We start from the raw sequence: 18,895 nt of genomic DNA on the forward strand, positions 1-18,895 counted from the left end.
CCAAACGGTTTTACCTGAATGTTTGCCCACCCGTTTTCGGTTAGCCAATGATTGATATCCTCAGTGCATAACACCACTGGCGTGGTTGCTAGCACGAGCCTTGGCAATGATTTATTCAAACCCACTACCTCCTGGATCATCCGCACATCCACCTTTGTAGCTTGCTCGCTGTTGTTCTGGGGCTTTTCCTTTATTTTCCAGACCTGACGAGGTTTTTTGCTACTCTCAGGCTGTTTATTCTCCTTTTTCCTCCACACTTGTGTCGTTTTATGACTTCCATTCTTGTCTCGATAGGAATTGCTTTGCGGGTTCCATTTGAATTTACGATCAACAAATCTGGTCGGGTTCACTGATAAATAGGTTTTATACAGTCTCTTACCATGCAGCGCTTTCACCGCTTTCAGGCCATCCTTCCTGTGTTTGAACAAAACAAAACCAAACTTGACCCTTCTACCTCTCTTCAGGTGTTTCGGGACAAACACACTGACAACTTCACCAAACTCTTCGAAAACCTTTTTCAGCTTCCTATACTCCATATTCCTTTCCAATCCATCCACAAAAAGTTTGATTCCTTCTCCATGGATCTCGCCATCATCAAAGTTCTTCCTCCGATTATAGGGAGGAACCCTAGCAGAGCCAGTGGGGCTCATTATCACTAACTTAAAATTGACTTAAAATTTATTAATACGGAACTTTAAATCTCATATTGAATAAAGTGGGGTGTCAAACCCAATAGGTGGGGTGACAAACCCAATTCCCGGCTACAATAGCAGAGATGATGCCTCAATAAACGAGAATGAGTTAAGTTTTTTTTTTTAATAAGAATTGGTAAACCCCACCTTGGAATTGCTACCCCCTTATTTTTTTAAAAATCCAAAATCGCCCTCGTTTTAACACTCCTTTTCTCCATTTCTCGAGTCTTCACGTTCTCTACAGTGCATCCCTTTCTCCCGAGCTTTAGGGTTCGGGACAGGAAGTTATTTCCCGAGCTTTAGGGCTCGGGACTAAATGTTGTTTCCTCACGTTTTCCTTACCGAGGTCTAAGGCTTGGGAATTGTTCCAATTTCTTCAAGGAAGGTTTCCAAGGTTTGGCAACCTTGGGAACACATTGTTCACATTCCGAGCTTGACAAATCTGGGGAAATCCACGTTTATAAATTACCGATGCATAGCCCTCGTAAGGATTCCGAATATTAAGCCCTTGAGATATTCCCGAGGTACCAAAGCTCGGGAAATTCATCAGGAAAATTATAATATATCCCGAGACTTAAAGCTCGGGATGTTCCTGAGTACCAAAGCTCGGGAAATTCATAAGCAAAATTATAATATATCCCGAGACTTAAAGCTTGGGGTGTTTCCGAGTACCAAAGCTCGGGAAATTCATCAGGAAAATTATAATATATCCCGAGACTTAAGACTCGGGAATTATTTTTAATAGGGATATTTTGGACATTTCTCACTTTAAAGGGGGTAGTAATTCTAAGGGTGGGGGTACCAATTCTAACTCCCTTTTTTTTATGTTTGAAATGTTGATCTATTTCTCTCAAATGAATTAATAGCCTCAACGAGTTATGATATATACACATCTCTCCAGTCCTTTTTCACCTTCATTTTCTATCTATTTCTTTTTTCTCTATCAATCAAATCACATATCACACATTTACTTTCTCTCTCCTTTCTTCTTATTTTTCTTCCTCCACCTCTCCACACCTCAAAAATAAGGTGTGAAGATATAATTATTCCAATCTTTTAGTTGAAGGGTATTGTACTTTGTATAGTATTTAGTGTTATTGTATTACGCCTTATAGGATAAATTCTCATGAAAATTTAATATTAAAGAAAAATAAATAGTTGTTAATTTATTGAAATTCTAATTATTTAAAGATTCAAAATGGTTTCAGTAAAGTATCAATTTTAATACAAGAGTGAATGTTTACTTGCTAATTTATTAATATGTAGTTTCCATGTATTCCGTTAAAAAAACTTCTTTTTATGCTTTTTGGTATCTCCCCCAGAGGCAATTATGTTCTTCCGAGACATTGCTTAAGGGGAATCAAACATGTACCATGTGAACTAACCACCTGTGGGTAAAGAAAACTATTTGAATTAATATAAGTCCACCATGAAGGAAATCAATTCCGTGAGTATTATTGATAATGAAATACCCTATATATACAACTTACCTAGTTGACTAACAATAAATATTAAACCCTAATTACAGGCGTAATTACAAAGAGAATAAATAATATCCTATTCTATCACACCCCCGCAGTCGAAGCGGGAGGTTCACCGACGCTGAGACTGGAACGAAAATCATCAAAAAGAACCCGAGGTAGGCCCTTGGTAAAAATGTCCGCAATCTGATGACGGGAAGGAACATGAAGGACGCGAGCCTGGCCACGCGCGACCTTTTCCCGAACAAAGTGGATATCCATCTCAATATGTTTGGTACGCTGATGATGCACTGGATTCCCAGAGAGGTAGATGGCACTAACATTGTCACAGTGGACCAATGTTGCCAGAGAGAGAGGAAAATGAAGCTCCAGAAGTAAATTGCGGATCCAGCAGGACTCGGAGACAACATTAGCAACACCTCGATATTCAGCTTCAGCACTAGAGCGAGAGAGAGTGGGTTGCCGCTTGGAGGACCAAGATATGAGGTTGTCACCGAGGAAAACACAGTAACCAGAAGTGGAGCGTCTGGTGTCAGGACAGCCCCCCCAGTCAGCATCAGTGTAAGAAACAAGCTTTTCAACCGGGGAGGGATACAAATGTAGCCCATAAGTCAATGTGTCACGAACATAGCGGAGAACCCGCTTGAGGGCAAGCATGTGCTCGGTGTGGGGTGCATGCATATGTAAGCAAACCTGCTGAACAGCATAGGAAATGTCAGGACGAGTAAATGTGAGGTACTGTAGGGCACCAGCAAGACTCCGATATAGGGTGGCATCCTCACAAGGAGTCCCAGAGGAAGAACTGAGCTTCTGCTTGGTGTCAACCGGTGTAGCAGAAGGGTTGCATGAGGTCATGCCGGCGCGAGCAATAATCTCAGTAGCATAAGTGCTCTGACTGAGGAAAAGGCCACCTGCATGTCTAGTGACAGCGATGCCAAGAAAGTAACTCAGAGGACCTAGATCCTTCATAGCAAACTCGGATGCAAGAAGTGCCATAAAGGATTTGCGGAGATCATGCGATGATGCAACCAGGATGATGTCATCAACATAGAGAAGTATGTAGGCAATATCAGAACCCTGCCGGAAGATGAAAAGAGAATGATCGGAAGTGCTGTGCCGGAATCCAATAGAGGAAACATAATCAGCAAATCGCTGATACCAAGCACGAGGCGCCTGTTTCAGACCATAAAGGGACTTCTTCAGACGACAGACATAGTCCGGGTGGTGAGGGTCGCGGAAACCCAAAGGCTGATGCATGTAGACAGTCTCATGGAGATCACCATGCAGGAAAGCATTCTGGACATCCAACTGATGTATGGGCCAGGATCTGGAGAGAGCAATGCTGAGAACTGTCCGGATGGTAGCCGGTTTCACCACGGGGCTGAATGTCTCGTCACAATCCACACCTGCAATCTGAGACTTGCCATCACCTACAAGACGAGCCTTATAACGCTCAAACAAACCATTAGACTGCTTTTTATGGCGAAAAATCCACATACAGCGAATAACATTAACATCATCACAAGGACGGGGAACCAACTCCCACGTATTATTTCTAATAAGTGCATTAAATTCAGACTGCATAGCGGACTTCCAATTGGGATCGGATAAAGCTTGTTTTGGGTTACGAGGCAAGGGGGAGATGGACGGGTCATCAATAGAGACCGAAAGGCTAAAAGGCTTTTTAGGTTTGGAGATGCCGTGCATGCTACGGGTAGTCATGGTCCGTATGGGTGGGGCAGGTGGGACCGGAGGCAAAGGCAAAGGCGAGGGAGAAGCAGGAGGGGAGACGGGAGCCGGGAAGGGAGGCGAAGAGTCAGTGGGACTCGACGGCGGGACCGGAGGGTCAGGTGGTCGGGATGATACGGTTTGCCAATGGTGGAGCAAAGAAGGAGGAAGGTCCTCGGTGAAGCACTCATAAGAAGGGGCAGGAGGCAAGGATGGGTCAGCAAAGGGGAATCGGGTTTCATCAAAAATGACATGCCGCGATATTATAATTTTTCTGTGTGACAAATCATAACATTTATAACCTCTGTGATTCATCGGATACCCCAGAAAAACACACGGAGTCGATCGTGGTTGCAGTTTGTTTATTGTAGCGGAAGGAAATAGAGGAAAACATAGACAACCAAAGACACGTAAGTGTGAGTAGGAAGGGTCGCGATGATACAACAGCTGAGTAGGAGAATCATTCTGAAGAGTCTTGCGGGGCAAAATGTTCAGAAGGTACGTTGCCATTTGAAGGGCATGATGCCAAAATGAAGGAGGAACGGACGAATGAGCTAGGAGGGTGCGGATCATGTTGTTAATGGTGCGAATCTTCCGTTCTGCTTTGCCGTTTTGAGAAGAAGTGTGAGGGCAAGAGAAGCGAAAAATAAGGCCATTAGCATCACAATACCGATGAAAGGATTCATTGTCATATTCACGTCCATTATCACATTGAAGACATTTAATATTTGCTGAAAATTGGGTTTTAATAAGTGTAGCAAGAGTAGTAAACATTTCATAAACCTGAGATTTCTTGCTAATCGGAAACGTCCATAAAAAATCAGTGTGATCATCCAAAAACAAAACGTAATAACGATGACCAGCAGTACTTAAAACAGGAGACGTCCATAAATCACTATGCAAAATATCAAATGGTCTCAAAGTAATAGTTGCAGATGAACTAAAAGGCAACCGGACATGTTTGCCTAAAACACAAGAATCACAAACAGAACTAGAACACGAAGGTTCACAAAAAATAAGTTTAGTATTCCTAAGATAGTTTAAAGCTGAGGAAGCTGGATGACCAAGTCTGATGAGGACAAGGACAAGGACAAGGGTCATGGAGCCCTAAAAGGACTTGGAGGACCAATGACAAGGGCTAGAGCTAAAAAGGCCAAAGAGACTCTTCAGCAAGTAGTGGCAACCATTCTTGAAGACAAAGTGGTAGAAGAGATGGAACCAAAAATCATGATGATCATTCAGGCCCAAGAAGAAGAGCCAGCCCACGCATAGGGGCTGCCATGTGATGTTCTGTTTTATTTTATTTCAATAAAAATGCAAAGGACCAATTGAATAAGTTGGATCCAAATGCATTATGTTGCTGAATTTTATTTTAGTGTGTTTAATCCACTTCAAGTGGTGTGTGTTTGCATGTGGCGCATGAAGGGCTTAAAGGGAGGGATCCATTCCTTTCTTAAAACTCTTTGAATGTGTTTGAATTTCAATAAGTTCTGAATGGAGGAGTTACATCAGCAAAGTCAAAGGATTGAAGAGCTTTCAAAGCCAAGAATGGAGTTACAAAGAAAGGGAAATTAAGTTCATAAAGAGCATTGAATGCTATATTCCCTGGTCAGAATAACAATCAAGAAAGGGAGTTACATGAAGCAATCAGCCACTAAAAACACGTTCAGGGCTGAAGCATATCACTATCTTCCTCTTTTAATTTGTAACTCCTAGCCTAGGATTCTTCTAGAGAAATTACACCTCATCATTTTTTTGTAACTAGGCTGAATTTCCTTCTTCTTTATAAGGACCACTCCTTCAATGTAATAGACAGATTATGAATGAATTAGTATTTTCTTTTCTGAGTGATTCAGATTTGTGAGAGTGATTCTCATAGTTCTTGAGTGATTCAAGAATTAGGCTTATCAAGGGTTTGTCACCTCCTTTGTGTGAAGTCTTCATCTTCCATTTCACTAAAACTTCCCCTCTTTTCTGTCCATTTCCCTTCCATCACGAAATTCTTCTTCTTCTTTCTCACATTTCAGAGTTCTCATCATCCAAGATCAATCCTAGACGATCCATTGCAGCCCTTGCATCAACTTGGGGCGTATCATTTGGTAATCAGAGCTCCGGTTCTAGGATTTTGGTTTCTTTTCTTATCTGGAATTCTGGTTAGCAACTCTTTGTCATTTCTTGTTACCTTGATTTTAGTTTTTGTTTCTTTTGGCTGAACCATTGCAAAAGTTAAGCCTTGTTAATTGTTCAGAATCAAAAACAAATTACAAAACGAAAATTCAAAAAAAAAAAAAAACGAAAATTCAAAAAAAAAAATGGCTGAATGGTTCTTGTTTAATTAGCCAAATTCAATTGTTCAAGGTAATTTTTTTGCTAGCATTCCAATTTATTTTCTTCTTTCTGTTTGTTCTTGAATTCTTCTTTAGTCTCTAAATATTTGGAGTCCTTTCCATTTCTGTGGTGATTTTGTCTTGTCTTCTTTTGTTTCATATTCTAAAGTCTATTCTAATCTGTGTGACTCTACACAAATTTGGTGGCATAATTCTTTGTGTGTCTTAACTTTGATTTACTCAAGAGATTGTGAGAATTTTTGAGTGGAAAAAGGCAAGAGTGCACATCATAGAAAAGCCAATTTGAGGGAAACACGAGAGAAGTGAGGTAAACACTAACATTTGTTTGTTCTACTTGAATCTTTTCATTTGTCAAAGATGTCAGGAGAAGAGGAGGAGCAACCAGCAGTGCGACTCTCGACCATCGAAATGCGGGCTCTTACACAACATCTGGAAAACTTAATGAGGAGGCAAACTGAAGAGATCCACGAAAGGCTGGATCAAATGGAGAACCGGAACAATAGTGACAGTGAAGGCGGGAGGCCACGACGAATTCATGAAAATCCTAGACCTGCTCGGATTGAAGGAGTCAAATTCCAAATTCCTCCTTTTAAGGGAAAGAGTGATCCAGAGGCATACTTGGAGTGGGAACTCAAAATAGAGCATGTCTTTGCTTGCAACAACTATGAGGAGGACCAAAAGGTGAAACTTGCAGCTGCTCACTTTTCAGACTATGCTCTTGTTTGGTGGAATAAGTTTGCAAAAGAGAGATTGAGAAATGAGGAGCCAGCGGTGGAAACATGGGCTGAAATGAAACGAATCATGAGGAAAAGATATGTCCCTTCAAGCCATGCTAGGGATGTAAAATTTAAACTTCAAAAACTTACCCAAGGCAGCAAGAGTGTTGAGGAGTATTACAAAGAACTTGAGGTGCTTATGTTGCAAGCCAATCTTGAGGAGGATGAAGAGGTAACCATGATTCGATTTATTAATGGTCTATCTAATGATGTTAGAGATATTGTAGAACTTCAGGAATATGTAGACATGGAAGAATTGCTGCACAAGGCCACTAAAGTTGAGCAACAACTCAAAAGGAAAGGGCTTGCAAGGAAGAGTTCTACCAATTCCAATTCATCTTGGAGAGACAGAATGAAGAATGAAGGGCCGAGCACCCTTAGCAAACCAGCCACCAAACCACAAGCTTCAGCTTCTTCAAAACCTCTTGAACAACCATCCAAAAAGAGCAAAGAGGTCAAGTGCTTCAAATGCCAAGGTATGGGACATTATGCTTATGAATGTGCCTCCAAAAAGACCATGATTCTTAAGGATGATGGAGACTACACCAGTGAGTCCGAAGGAGAACAAAGTGAAGAAGAAGAGGAGGCAGCCATGAATGGTGAACTGTTGATGATCCGAAGAATGCTTGGTAGCCAACAAAAGCCAAAGAAAGAAAGCCAAAGAGAGAATATCTTTCACACAAGATGTTCTGTCAATGGGCAGATTTGCTTGATGATTGTTGATGGCGGAAGCTGTACTAATGTGGCTAGTGAAAGAATGGTGGAGAAGCTGAACCTGGTCACAAAACCACATCCTTGGCCATACAAACTTCAATGGCTCAGCCACTATGGAGAAATACAAGTAAGTAAGCAAGTTGAAGTTGACTTTTCCATTGGCAAATACAGGGATAAGGTTCTTTGTGATGTTGTTCCCATGGAGGCTAGTCACATACTGCTGGGAAGACCATGGCAATATGACACCAACTCTGATCATAATGGAAGCACCAACAAGATCTCATTCCAACATCATGGCCAGAAAATTACGCTCAAACCTTTGAGCCCTAGGGAGGTGCGTGAGGATCAAAAGAAAATGAGAGAAAAGATTGAACAAGAGAGAAAAGAAAAGAGTGAGACACTTGAGAGAAAGCAAAAAGAAAAGAGTGAAACACTTGAGAGAGAGCAAAAAGAAAAGAGTGAAATACTTGAGAGAAAAGAAATTTGTTTGATCAAAAAGAGAGAGGTGAAAAGGATGATAGCTTCAAAACAGATCCTATACTTGATGTTTTGCAAAAATCAGATTTTGAACACTAACACTTTTGAAAATTTTGAGCTGCCTTCTAGTGTTAAATCTCTTTTGCAGGATTATGAGGATGTGTTTCCAACAAGTGTTCCAAGTGGTCTACCACCACTGAGAGGAATTGAGCATCAAATTGATCTCATTCCGGGAGCTTCTTTGCCTAATAGGCCAGCATATAGAAGCAACCCACAAGAAACCACTGAAATTCAAAGACAAGTGGAAGAACTCTTGAACAAAGGGTGGGTAAGAAATAGCATGAGTCCTTGTGCTGTACCGGTGATTTTGGTACCAAAGAAAGATGGGACTTGGAGAATGTGCTCTGATTGTAGAGCCTTGAATAACATCACCATTAAGTATAGGCACCCTATTCCTAGACTTGATGATTTGCTTGATGAATTGCATGGAGCATGTTATTTTTCTAAAATTGATTTGAAAAGTGGTTACAATCAGATAAGGATTAAAGAAGGGGATGAATGGAAAACTGCTTTCAAAACTAAATATGGTTTGTATGAATGGTTGGTTATGCCTTTTGGTTTAACTAATGCACCTAGTACTTTTATGAGACTAATGAACCATGTTTTGAGGGAATTCATTGGGAAATTTGTGGTTGTGTACTTTGATGATATTTTGGTCTATAGCACTACTCTTGAGCTGCATGTTGAGCACTTAAGATCCGTCTTGAGTATGCTTAGAAAGGAACAATTGTTTGCCAATCTTGAGAAATGCACTTTTTGCACTGACCATGTTGTGTTTCTTGGTTTTGTTGTGAGTTCGAAAGGAGTGCAGGTTGATGAGGAAAAGATCAAAGCCATTCAAGAGTGGCCCTCTCCTAAATCCGTGGGTGATGTAAGAAGTTTTCATGGCTTGGCCAGTTTCTACAGGAGGTTTGTAAAGGACTTTAGTACCTTGGCAGCACCCCTAAATGAAGTGGTGAAAAAGAATGTGGGTTTTCATTGGGGAAAGAATCAAGAAGAGGCCTTTGCTGCCCTAAAGCATAAGCTTACCCATGCACCTATACTTGCTTTACCTAACTTTGCTAAATCTTTTGAACTTGAATGTGATGCTTCAAATGTAGGTATTGGAGCTGTGTTGCTTCAAGAAGGCCACCCAATTGCTTATTTTAGTGAAAAGTTAAGCGGAGCTGCCCTTAACTATTCTACTTATGATAAGGAATTGTATGCTTTGGTGAGAGCTTTGAAGACCTGGCAGCATTATCTTTTGCCCAAGGAATTCGTGATTCATAGTGATCATGAGTCGCTGAAATACTTGAAGGGGCAAGGTAAGTTGAACAAAAGGCATGCCAAATGGGTTGAATTTTTGGAACAATTTCCCTATGTCATAAAACACAAAAAGGGGAAAAGTAACATTGTGGCTGATGCTTTATCCAGGAGACACGTGTTGCTTTCCATGTTAGAGACTAAATTGCTAGGACTTGAACATGTGAAAGAAATGTATGAAAAAGATGATAACTTTGCTGAAATTTTTGTGGCTTGTGAGAAAGTTTCTCAAAATGGATTTTATAGGCACAATGGATTTTTATTTAAGGAAAACAGGTTGTGTGTGCCTAAAAGTTCCATTAGAGAACTGCTTGTTAAAGAATCCCATGCTGGGGGACTAATGGGTCATTTTGGAGTCCAAAAGACTCTAGAAACTTTACAGGAACATTTCTATTGGCCCAAAATGAAACATGATGTGATCAAGTTTTGTGAACATTGCATTGTTTGCAAGAAGGCTAAGTCTAAGGTGATGCCACATGGTTTGTATACTTCTTTGCCAATCCCTGAATACCCTTGGGTTGACTTGTCTATGGACTTTGTTTTAGGCCTCCCTAGAACAAAGAATGGTAAGGATTCCATTTTTGTGGTTGTTGATAGGTTTTCAAAAATGGCTCACTTTATTCCTTGCAGGAAAGCTGATGATGCTTGTCACGTTGCTGATTTGTTCTTTAAAGAAGTTGTAAGACTTCATGGGATGCCTAGAAGCATAGTTAGTGATAGGGACACCAAGTTCCTAAGTCACTTCTGGAGGACTTTATGGGGGAAGTTAGGCACCAAACTTTTGTTCTCTACCACTTGCCACCCACAAACTGATGGGCAAACTGAGGTGGTTAATAGGACCCTAGGCACCTTGCTTAGGACTGTCCTTAAGGCCAATTTAAAGGCTTGGGAGGCGTGTTTGCCTCATGTTGAATTTGCTTACAATAGGGCTGTCCATAGCACTACCAATTGCTCTCCATTTGAAGTAGTGTATGGATTTAACCCTTTGACTCCTCTTGATTTGTTGCCTATGCCTAACATTTCTGTTTTCAAGCACAAGGAAGGACAGGGCAAAGCTGAATATGTCAAGAAGATGCATGAGCGTGTGAAGGCTCAAATTGAGAGAAAGAATGAGAGTTATGCTAGGCAAGCTAACAAGGGAAGAAAGGAGGTGGTGTTCCAACCCGGAGATTGGGTTTGGGTGCACATGAGGAAGGAAAGGTTTCCAGAACAAAGGAAATCCAAACTCCAACCTAGAGGGGATGGACCTTTTCAAGTGCTTGAGAGAATCAATAACAATGCCTACAAAATAGCGCTTCCAGGTGAGTATAACATCAGCTCAACCTTTAATGTCTCTGATTTATCTCTCTTTGATGCAGATGGCGGAGAATTTGATTTGAGGTCAAATCCTTTTCAAGAGGGAGGGAATGATGAGGACAAGGACAAGGACAAGGGTCATGGAGCCCTAAAAGGACTTGGAGGACCAATGACAAGGGCTAGAGCTAAAAAGGCCAAAGAGACTCTTCAGCAAGTAGTGGCAACCATTCTTGAAGACAAAGTGGTAGAAGAGATGGAACCAAAAATCATGATGATCATTCAGGCCCAAGAAGAAGAGCCAGCCCACGCATAGGGGCTGCCATGTGATGTTCTGTTTTATTTTATTTCAATAAAAATGCAAAGGACCAATTGAATAAGTTGGATCCAAATGCATTATGTTGCTGAATTTTATTTTAGTGTGTTTAATCCACTTCAAGTGGTGTGTGTTTGCATGTGGCGCATGAAGGGCTTAAAGGGAGGGATCCATTCCTTTCTTAAAACTCTTTGAATGTGTTTGAATTTCAATAAGTTCTGAATGGAGGAGTTACATCAGCAAAGTCAAAGGATTGAAGAGCTTTCAAAGCCAAGAATGGAGTTACAAAGAAAGGGAAATTAAGTTCATAAAGAGCATTGAATGCTATATTCCCTGGTCAGAATAACAATCAAGAAAGGGAGTTACATGAAGCAATCAGCCACTAAAAACACGTTCAGGGCTGAAGCATATCACTATCTTCCTCTTTTAATTTGTAACTCCTAGCCTAGGATTCTTCTAGAGAAATTACACCTCATCATTTTTTTGTAACTAGGCTGAATTTCCTTCTTCTTTATAAGGACCACTCCTTCAATGTAATAGACAGATTATGAATGAATTAGTATTTTCTTTTCTGAGTGATTCAGATTTGTGAGAGTGATTCTCATAGTTCTTGAGTGATTCAAGAATTAGGCTTATCAAGGGTTTGTCACCTCCTTTGTGTGAAGTCTTCATCTTCCATTTCACTAAAACTTCCCCTCTTTTCTGTCCATTTCCCTTCCATCACGAAATTCTTCTTCTTCTTTCTCACATTTCAGAGTTCTCATCATCCAAGATCAATCCTAGACGATCCATTGCAGCCCTTGCATCAACTTGGGGCGTATCAAAGTCGATTGTGCCAGACACTAGAAGCAAGACCAGCAAAGGGAGAGGAACGAGTGACTGGGTAGAGGTCGCCGAGGCTGTTACATCTCAGGAGAGGCATCCCCGTCTGGAAGTCAGACACCGAGAATCCAAATGGATCAAAAGAAACAGAAACATTATTGTCAGTAGTGAGTTGTCGCACAGAAATTAAGTTTTTAATAATTCGCGGAGTGTGCAAGACATGATTGAGTGCTAAAGGTTTGTGAGGGGTAGGAATAGAAGTGTGTCCCGAACCCTGAATTGGAATGCCCTGACCACTACCAACTATCAGTTTCTGATTTAAATGACGTAAATTAGAATAAGACGTGAGAGTACCTTGAGATGCCGCAGTATGGGATGAGGCGCCGGTGTCCATGTACCACGTGGTGTCTGGAGGAGTCAAGGACATGGTGTGCATGGCAGCAGCGATATCAGTGGGTGCTGGAGAAGCAGTAGCGGTGTAAGCCTGAGGACGCGGACCTAAAACGCCGGGTTGCGGCGGAGCACCCATGGGACGCGACCACTGAGATGTGGGGTAAGGGCAAGGAGGCATGCCCCAAGGGGAAGGAGCCCAACCAGGGGGAGGAGCCCAACCCCAGAGATTCCAGGATGCCTGCGGTGGTGGGCGCCAGGGTGGAGGAGATGCAGCAGAGGAACCAGAGGAGCCAGATGATCCAGGATAACGGGAGCCACCTTTCTTCTTAGGTTTACCAGAACCACCCTGATAATTGCGATGGGGCCCTGACCCATAACGATGATTGGAGTGACCCTGATCGCTGCGGTAGGTGGGGCGCTGCTGAGAGGAGTCAACGGAGGCTTGTGAACGAAGGGCAGCGCGCGCGAGGCGGTGGCGGTCAGCGACGGGGCAGGCGCGGTTGTGAGCGGCCTGATCTGGCTGATCGCGAGGGGAGACGGCGGTACAGGTTCGTTTGGGAACGAAAACCCGTGGTGCTGCAGAGAGTGACGACGCTGGGAGGAGTAGCGCGGTGACTGGCGAGGTCCGGCGGCGCGACGGAGGAGGCGCGGGTGGACGAGCGGCGGCGGCTGCACTATGTGAGATAGGCTGCGTCGGCTTGTAAGGAGGGAAGGAGAAAGGGAAATAACAGTAAAGTAAATAATTAGGTCAGATAGGGAAGGATCTGAACCTGCTCTGATACCATGAAGGAAATCAATTCCGTGAGTATTATTGATAATGAAATACCCTATATATACAACTTACCTAGTTGACTAACAATAAATATTAAACCCTAATTACAGGCGTAATTACAAAGAGAATAAATAATATTCTATTCTATCACACCACAGCATATTTCATGGTTGTAAAATGTCACCAAATGAAATTCATGAACTTACTGGATATCTTATAGTCCAGTCACCCGAGCTTTAATGCTTAGCATGGATTGTTTATGATGAGTTGAGGTGTGGATTTGGAACCTGGTAAATTTTCAGTTTAAATTTGAGGTGATTCTAAAAAAAGCTATTAAGACTTAGGCTAAAAAGCACTTTTGGCCCCTGATGTTTCAAGTTTGTGCAAATTCTGCCCCTACTCTATTTTTGTCGATGTTTCTACCCCTCATGTTTTCAAACAGTGCATCGTCTACCCCTCATGTTTTCAAACAGTGCACCGTCTACCCCTCCGTGAGGGGTAGATGGTGCATGGTGCACTGTTTAAAAACATGAGGGGTAGAAACATCGACAAAATAGATAGGGGCAGAATTTGCACAAACTTAAAACATCAGGGGCCAAAAATGCTTTTTAGCCTAAGACTTAAGAGTAATTTTTTTCAAAGGAAAAATTGATTACCGGAGATTTAGAAGTGCATCAAATCTGGAAGCCCCCTAATACGCACAAGTTTTTTTCTTGTGCATCTTTACACAAGCCGGTCCGACCGGGATTTATTATTTTAACCTTAAATTATTAGCCCCAATAATCAGTCCCAAATTATCAGTTTCATCTTTCCTCATCTTTATCATCTTCATCTTCATCTTCATCATTATCATTATCATTATCATTATCAAACCCAGAAAACTAAATGATTCAACACTCTATCATCCCAGAAGATGCGGTTATCTTCATTAGTCATAAAAAAATAAAATATAATCGAAGCTAGCCCCATAAGATGCAGTGAGGGGAGTTTCTGTGTTTCATGTGTAAGGGGTGTGATTAATTGAAATTAGGCTTAATTCCAGTTTGGGTCCCTGATGTTTCATGAATGTGCAATATGCACCCTCCGTGTTTAAAATGTGCGGTCAATCTCCTTTATGTATCTAAAGTGTGACGTTGATGCTCTTCCGTCAATATCCATTTGGTCCTGTTAGTTGACCAAACGGTTCTCCCTTCATTAACTGACGTGGCGTCTGTGTGTAATAACAATTCATTTAAAAAAAATTACGAAAATCATTACCTCCCTCAAGTTTTCCCCAAATTTTAACCCTGCCTGATTCCCCCAATTTGAACCCTAATTAGAACGAAGAACAGGGAGAGTGAGAGGGAAAGAAATCTGTAGGAGAAGAACTGGATGAGGAAAGAGAGGAGGGAGCACGAGATGAACGAAACATCAAACTGGAGAAACCTCAAATCGGTGAGAACAGAAAAAGGAAGAGCTCGGGATTTTCTTCAAAATCGATAACCCAAAAACTGCTCCTCATCGTCGTTCGTTCATCGTCTCTGCGCCGCTCGCATCATCGCCGTTCTTCTTCCCCCTTTATTGCCTTCGGTTCTATATGATTTTTGGTCTGGGGTTTGCATCAAGGTTTGGGTATTAGATCTAGGTTCGAGGTATGGTGGTAGGGTGAGCTGATATGGGTTAATGTTGTTGATGATCTGTTCTCTGTGTCTTAAGTCTGCTGAAATTAGAAAATAGAAATCAATTTGGAGATTACCTAGAACTAACATTCTTGGTTGGGTCTGCTGAATTTATTGCTTGTTACCTTTGATAGCTGGGTTCGGGAATGGTGGGGAATGGAATTGATACAATCTTGAATATGGCTTGGTGTGGGATATCGCGGAACATGATTTGTGGTCATTAGCTGGTGCTGTTGGGATTCACATGGCTAGGTGTTTGTAGCTATGATATGAATTTTTCTGTATAGAAAATATGTCTACTATCTGGATATTTGTCTATTCATCTGTGTCCATATAGTGGACTTTATCTCTTACTTATGATAAGGTGTTGAGTTTGAAGATTGGTGTGGTGGTGGAATCCAAGTGGAAGAAGGATCTTGAATTTTTGTGTTGCGGTGGCTCTGTTTTATTTTTGTTTCCAGTTTCTTATGATGATAGGTGTTCAAAGAGGTGGGTTGTGGAGAGGAATTGAAATGGTGGGGAATGGAATTGAGAGGGACAGATGGGGATTGAGGATTTTTTTTTAGTTGTTTTATTATTTGTTTTTTTATGTTTTATAAATTAAATTATTTTTCTAAGTAAAATATGTAGACGCCACGTCAGATAATGAAAGGAGAACCGTTTGGTCAACTAACGGAACCAAATGGATATTGACGGAAGGGCATCGACGTCACACTTTAGATACATAAGGGAGCTTGACCGTACATTTTAAACACGGGGGGTGCATATCGCACATTCGTGAAACATCAGGGACCCAAACTGGAATTAAGCCTTGAAATTAAATCTGTTTGGATTAGAATTTGCCAAATGCTACAAACTATATACCCAGCATGAGCTCTATATTGAGATTTCAATCTTGCAATGGTGTTCACGAATACTTTTCGAGATCAAGCAAGAATGTGACTTCACACGCCCAACTTAAATCCTGTATTTTCTGAACCTATTAGCAGACACAGATATAGAGAACAAAATTAATGCTTATAAAATGTAGCATTGTATTCTGCAGAAGTGATTACACTGTACTTTTGCTTCATTTCAGCAATTCTTCTGCCACTCAACAACAGAATCACAAAATAACCCATTAACTTAATACAAGGGGAGGCTTGTTTTATTAGTGAAACAAAAGGGTAATCAGGGCTTTTCACTCACTGCAAGTTTTATTCCTCTTTTGTGGTGTAGTTACACTGCACACAACATGCTATTTGTGTGATTGTCCATTTTTGGTGCCATGTTACCTTTGCACAGTAACATAGCACTAGTGTGAGGGTCTTAGGTATTTGACCAGCTACCACATTTCAGTACTAGAGATTTTGAGGCATAGTGGTTTTCATATGATAGCCATGACCATGAATGAACCATTGGAGAGCATCATGGAGGTGAGGGGAGATTTCATGGTTTCACCTGCTGGTGACAGTGAACCAACTTTCAGAACTGCCCATTTTCTGAAACCCATTGCTACCTCCATTGATGGAACCGTTTCTGAGACACTCTCATCCTCTATGCCACCCATGCTTGAAACTGAACCAAGGGAGTGTCCTTTGAAAGTCCATTTCAATGGCTGGCGCTCTTTGCGGAAGAATTGGAATAGATGGGTGGATGCACTTTGTCTCAGGTATGCAGCTGTGTGGAAGAAAGTTGGCATCTTTGAAGCCATCATGAGCACCAAGTGCAGCATTGTGAAAAATTGTGACTTGGCATTTGGGGTTGCAGAAAAATGGTGTTCTAAGACAAACACCTTTGTGTTTCCATGGGGTGAGGCCACTATCACATTGGAGGATGTCATGGTTTTGGGGGGTTACCCTGTTCTTGGTGACCCTGTTTTCACCTCACTTCCGAATCAGGAAATGAGAGAGGTAGAAGAAAAATTGATTCTTGCAAGAAAAGAACCCTGGAAGAGTAAACAAGGTAAGCCTCGTGCATCAGCATGGATAGATACTTTCATGAATAGTGGGAGTGAAATGGAGCATGAAGCATTCCTTGCTACTTGGTTGTCAGTGTTTGTTTTTCCTCATGAATATTTGGTAAAGAAGTGTCTCTTCCCTATTGCTATTCTTCTTGCTAGAGGAAATCCCATTGCTTTGGCACCAGCAGTTTTGGCTAGCATATATAAGGATTTGGGCGCGTTGAAAGAAACAATAGCTGATTTGACAAAAATTCCAGTAGCTGCTGATAAATTGGACAAGGAGTTAGAGGTTACTCCTGAGTCACCCTTTTACTTGGTTCAAATTTGGTTGTGGGAAAGGTTCCTAAATTTGCAGCCAGAGCCCAATGTGATCAAAGATGGAGACCCTTTATTGTTCAGGTGGCACAAGGTTAAGGGCATGAAAATTGACAATGTAAGGCTGGCACTGAACTCAGCTATGGGTGATTTTCTCTGGCGTCCATATGTTAGATATGGTGGTAAGTGCAGGGCAATTTATCCAGAAAATGAAATTCAGCAGGTACCATTTGAGGCAGATTTGGACAAAGAGCTAGCCTCATTCGTTAGATGCATGAGAGTTTCTGAGCTTGTTGGAATTGACTCAACCATCATGCAGTACTGCCCTCATCGAGTTGCTATGCAGTTCGGAATGGATCAAGATGTCCCAGATTGTGTGCCGGTATTCAGAAGGACTAAAGGTATTGCTTGGGAAAATTATTGCAGGCCCATATCTGATAGAAATTTGTATTTTCCATCAAGGCTTTTTGAGGCAGATGTTACCACACGTTATGCAAAGTGGTGGAAGTAATCAGTAATGCATCATCAAGATTTTGCTGTCAATATTGTGCATAGGAAAAGAAGCACAATGCCATCAACATGTGGTCCTCATGTAGTAAAAGCAAACACAAGTGGTAATGTTGCTCATGTTCCACCTGTGTTTCCTCCCAAGCTTATTAGCACTGTTATTGTTGGAAAATCTTGTGATGATGGTTCAAAAATTGTGGAGGTTGATAATGATGCCGATGTTACTCCCGGTTTTCTTCCTAATCATTTGCAAGTTGTCCCTTTTGGAAATTCTGTTCAAGATGGTTCCAAAGCTAATGGAAATACTGATGCTGATGTTCCAACCAATTTTCCCCCAAAACATGATGCACTGAGTCCTTGCATTTATGTGAAGAATCCTAAGCCTGTCTTGGAAGAGTACAAGTGTTGTGGCATGGCTCAAGGTTTGGCTAATGTAAAAGATAACACTGTAACTTCATTAGGGAGATTGAAGGAAGATTTTGAAGATGCAAATGGGAATAAAGAATCAATGCTGTCTACTGATAGAGTAAGGCTATCTGGGATCCAAGGTGAAAGCTGTGTAAATGTTGTGGAACTTAAAAGGAGAATTCGCAGACTTGAGAGAGTGATTTCAAGATTAAAGAAAGCAAGGTTTGGAAACATTTGAACATTTATTAGCTGATTAGACTAAAACATTATCACTTGTTAACATTTGTTGTGTCCTTTTTTTATGCTTTGGGAGAATGGAGGGAGGATAATAGAATGAGGAGTGAATTGAGATTTGAGAATGGATTGGGGCAAGTTTCATTTTACATATTTCTATACTTGGTATAAGATTTTGGTGGTTTGTCTGAGTGCTCTTCTCTAATTTGAGTCCTATAGAATATGTATCTGCTTAAAGCTCTTCCTGATTCAGTTCAACTCTTGGCTCTCTTTAAGCATCTCTATTTCCTAGTTATTGAGTTAACTCTCATTCAATTAACCAACCTTAATCTTTTTCTTCTATATGTGTATTTCATTTCATGATTTCAATTCTATAATCTGATGCTGCTGATGCAGTTGCAGGTGATCACCAGATGTTTGAAATTGCAAAGTACCAACTTTTAACTAACATAGCTAAGTCTTGGGTGTGGATGATGTAATTTGAAGGTCCCCCCCCCCTTTTGAGTGAAAAGGTAGAACCTTTACCTCTACTCATGTCAAAATAATAATAGATTTTGGAGAGTGCAATTCATGAATGGTGCACTTGGGGATCTAATCAGTGCAATCCAAGCCTTTCATAGATAAGATAGTAAGCATATTGGAGTTCTACAAACTACC

The 18,895-nt window shown here is 41.2% G+C and overlaps 2 protein-coding genes across 2 annotated transcripts; both read left to right on the forward strand.

Moving 5' to 3' along the window:
• Window positions 1-6,933: 6,933 nt before the first annotated feature.
• LOC130725114 (uncharacterized) lies at window positions 6,934-12,287 on the forward strand (the record flags this gene model as incomplete). The annotated part of the gene is made up of 7 exons (XM_057576367.1): window positions 6,934-7,987; window positions 8,363-8,613; window positions 9,061-9,698; window positions 9,825-10,601; window positions 10,758-10,879; window positions 10,937-11,158; window positions 12,262-12,287. Coding segments are annotated over 7 exons (3,090 nt in total), but the record flags the coding sequence as incomplete, so codon positions are not given.
• A 2,191-nt stretch (window positions 12,288-14,478) lies between these two features.
• Window positions 14,479-18,429, forward strand: LOC130726919 (protein MAIN-LIKE 2-like). The gene has a single exon (XM_057578240.1). The coding sequence runs from the start codon at window positions 16,203-16,205 to the stop codon at window positions 17,598-17,600; it is 1,398 nt and encodes a 465-aa protein (XP_057434223.1). The 5' UTR covers window positions 14,479-16,202; the 3' UTR covers window positions 17,601-18,429.
• Window positions 18,430-18,895: the final 466 nt, after the last annotated feature.

This window comes from Lotus japonicus, chromosome 6, assembly GCF_012489685.1.
Source record: "Lotus japonicus ecotype B-129 chromosome 6, LjGifu_v1.2".
Taxonomy (NCBI): Eukaryota; Viridiplantae; Streptophyta; class Magnoliopsida; order Fabales; family Fabaceae; genus Lotus; species Lotus japonicus.

Bases quoted from the DNA above. Each gene is read 5' to 3' on its own strand.
- LOC130726919 (XM_057578240.1), top strand. From the start codon at position 16,203: ATGATAGCCATGACCATGAATGAACCATTGGAGAGCATCATGGAGGTG.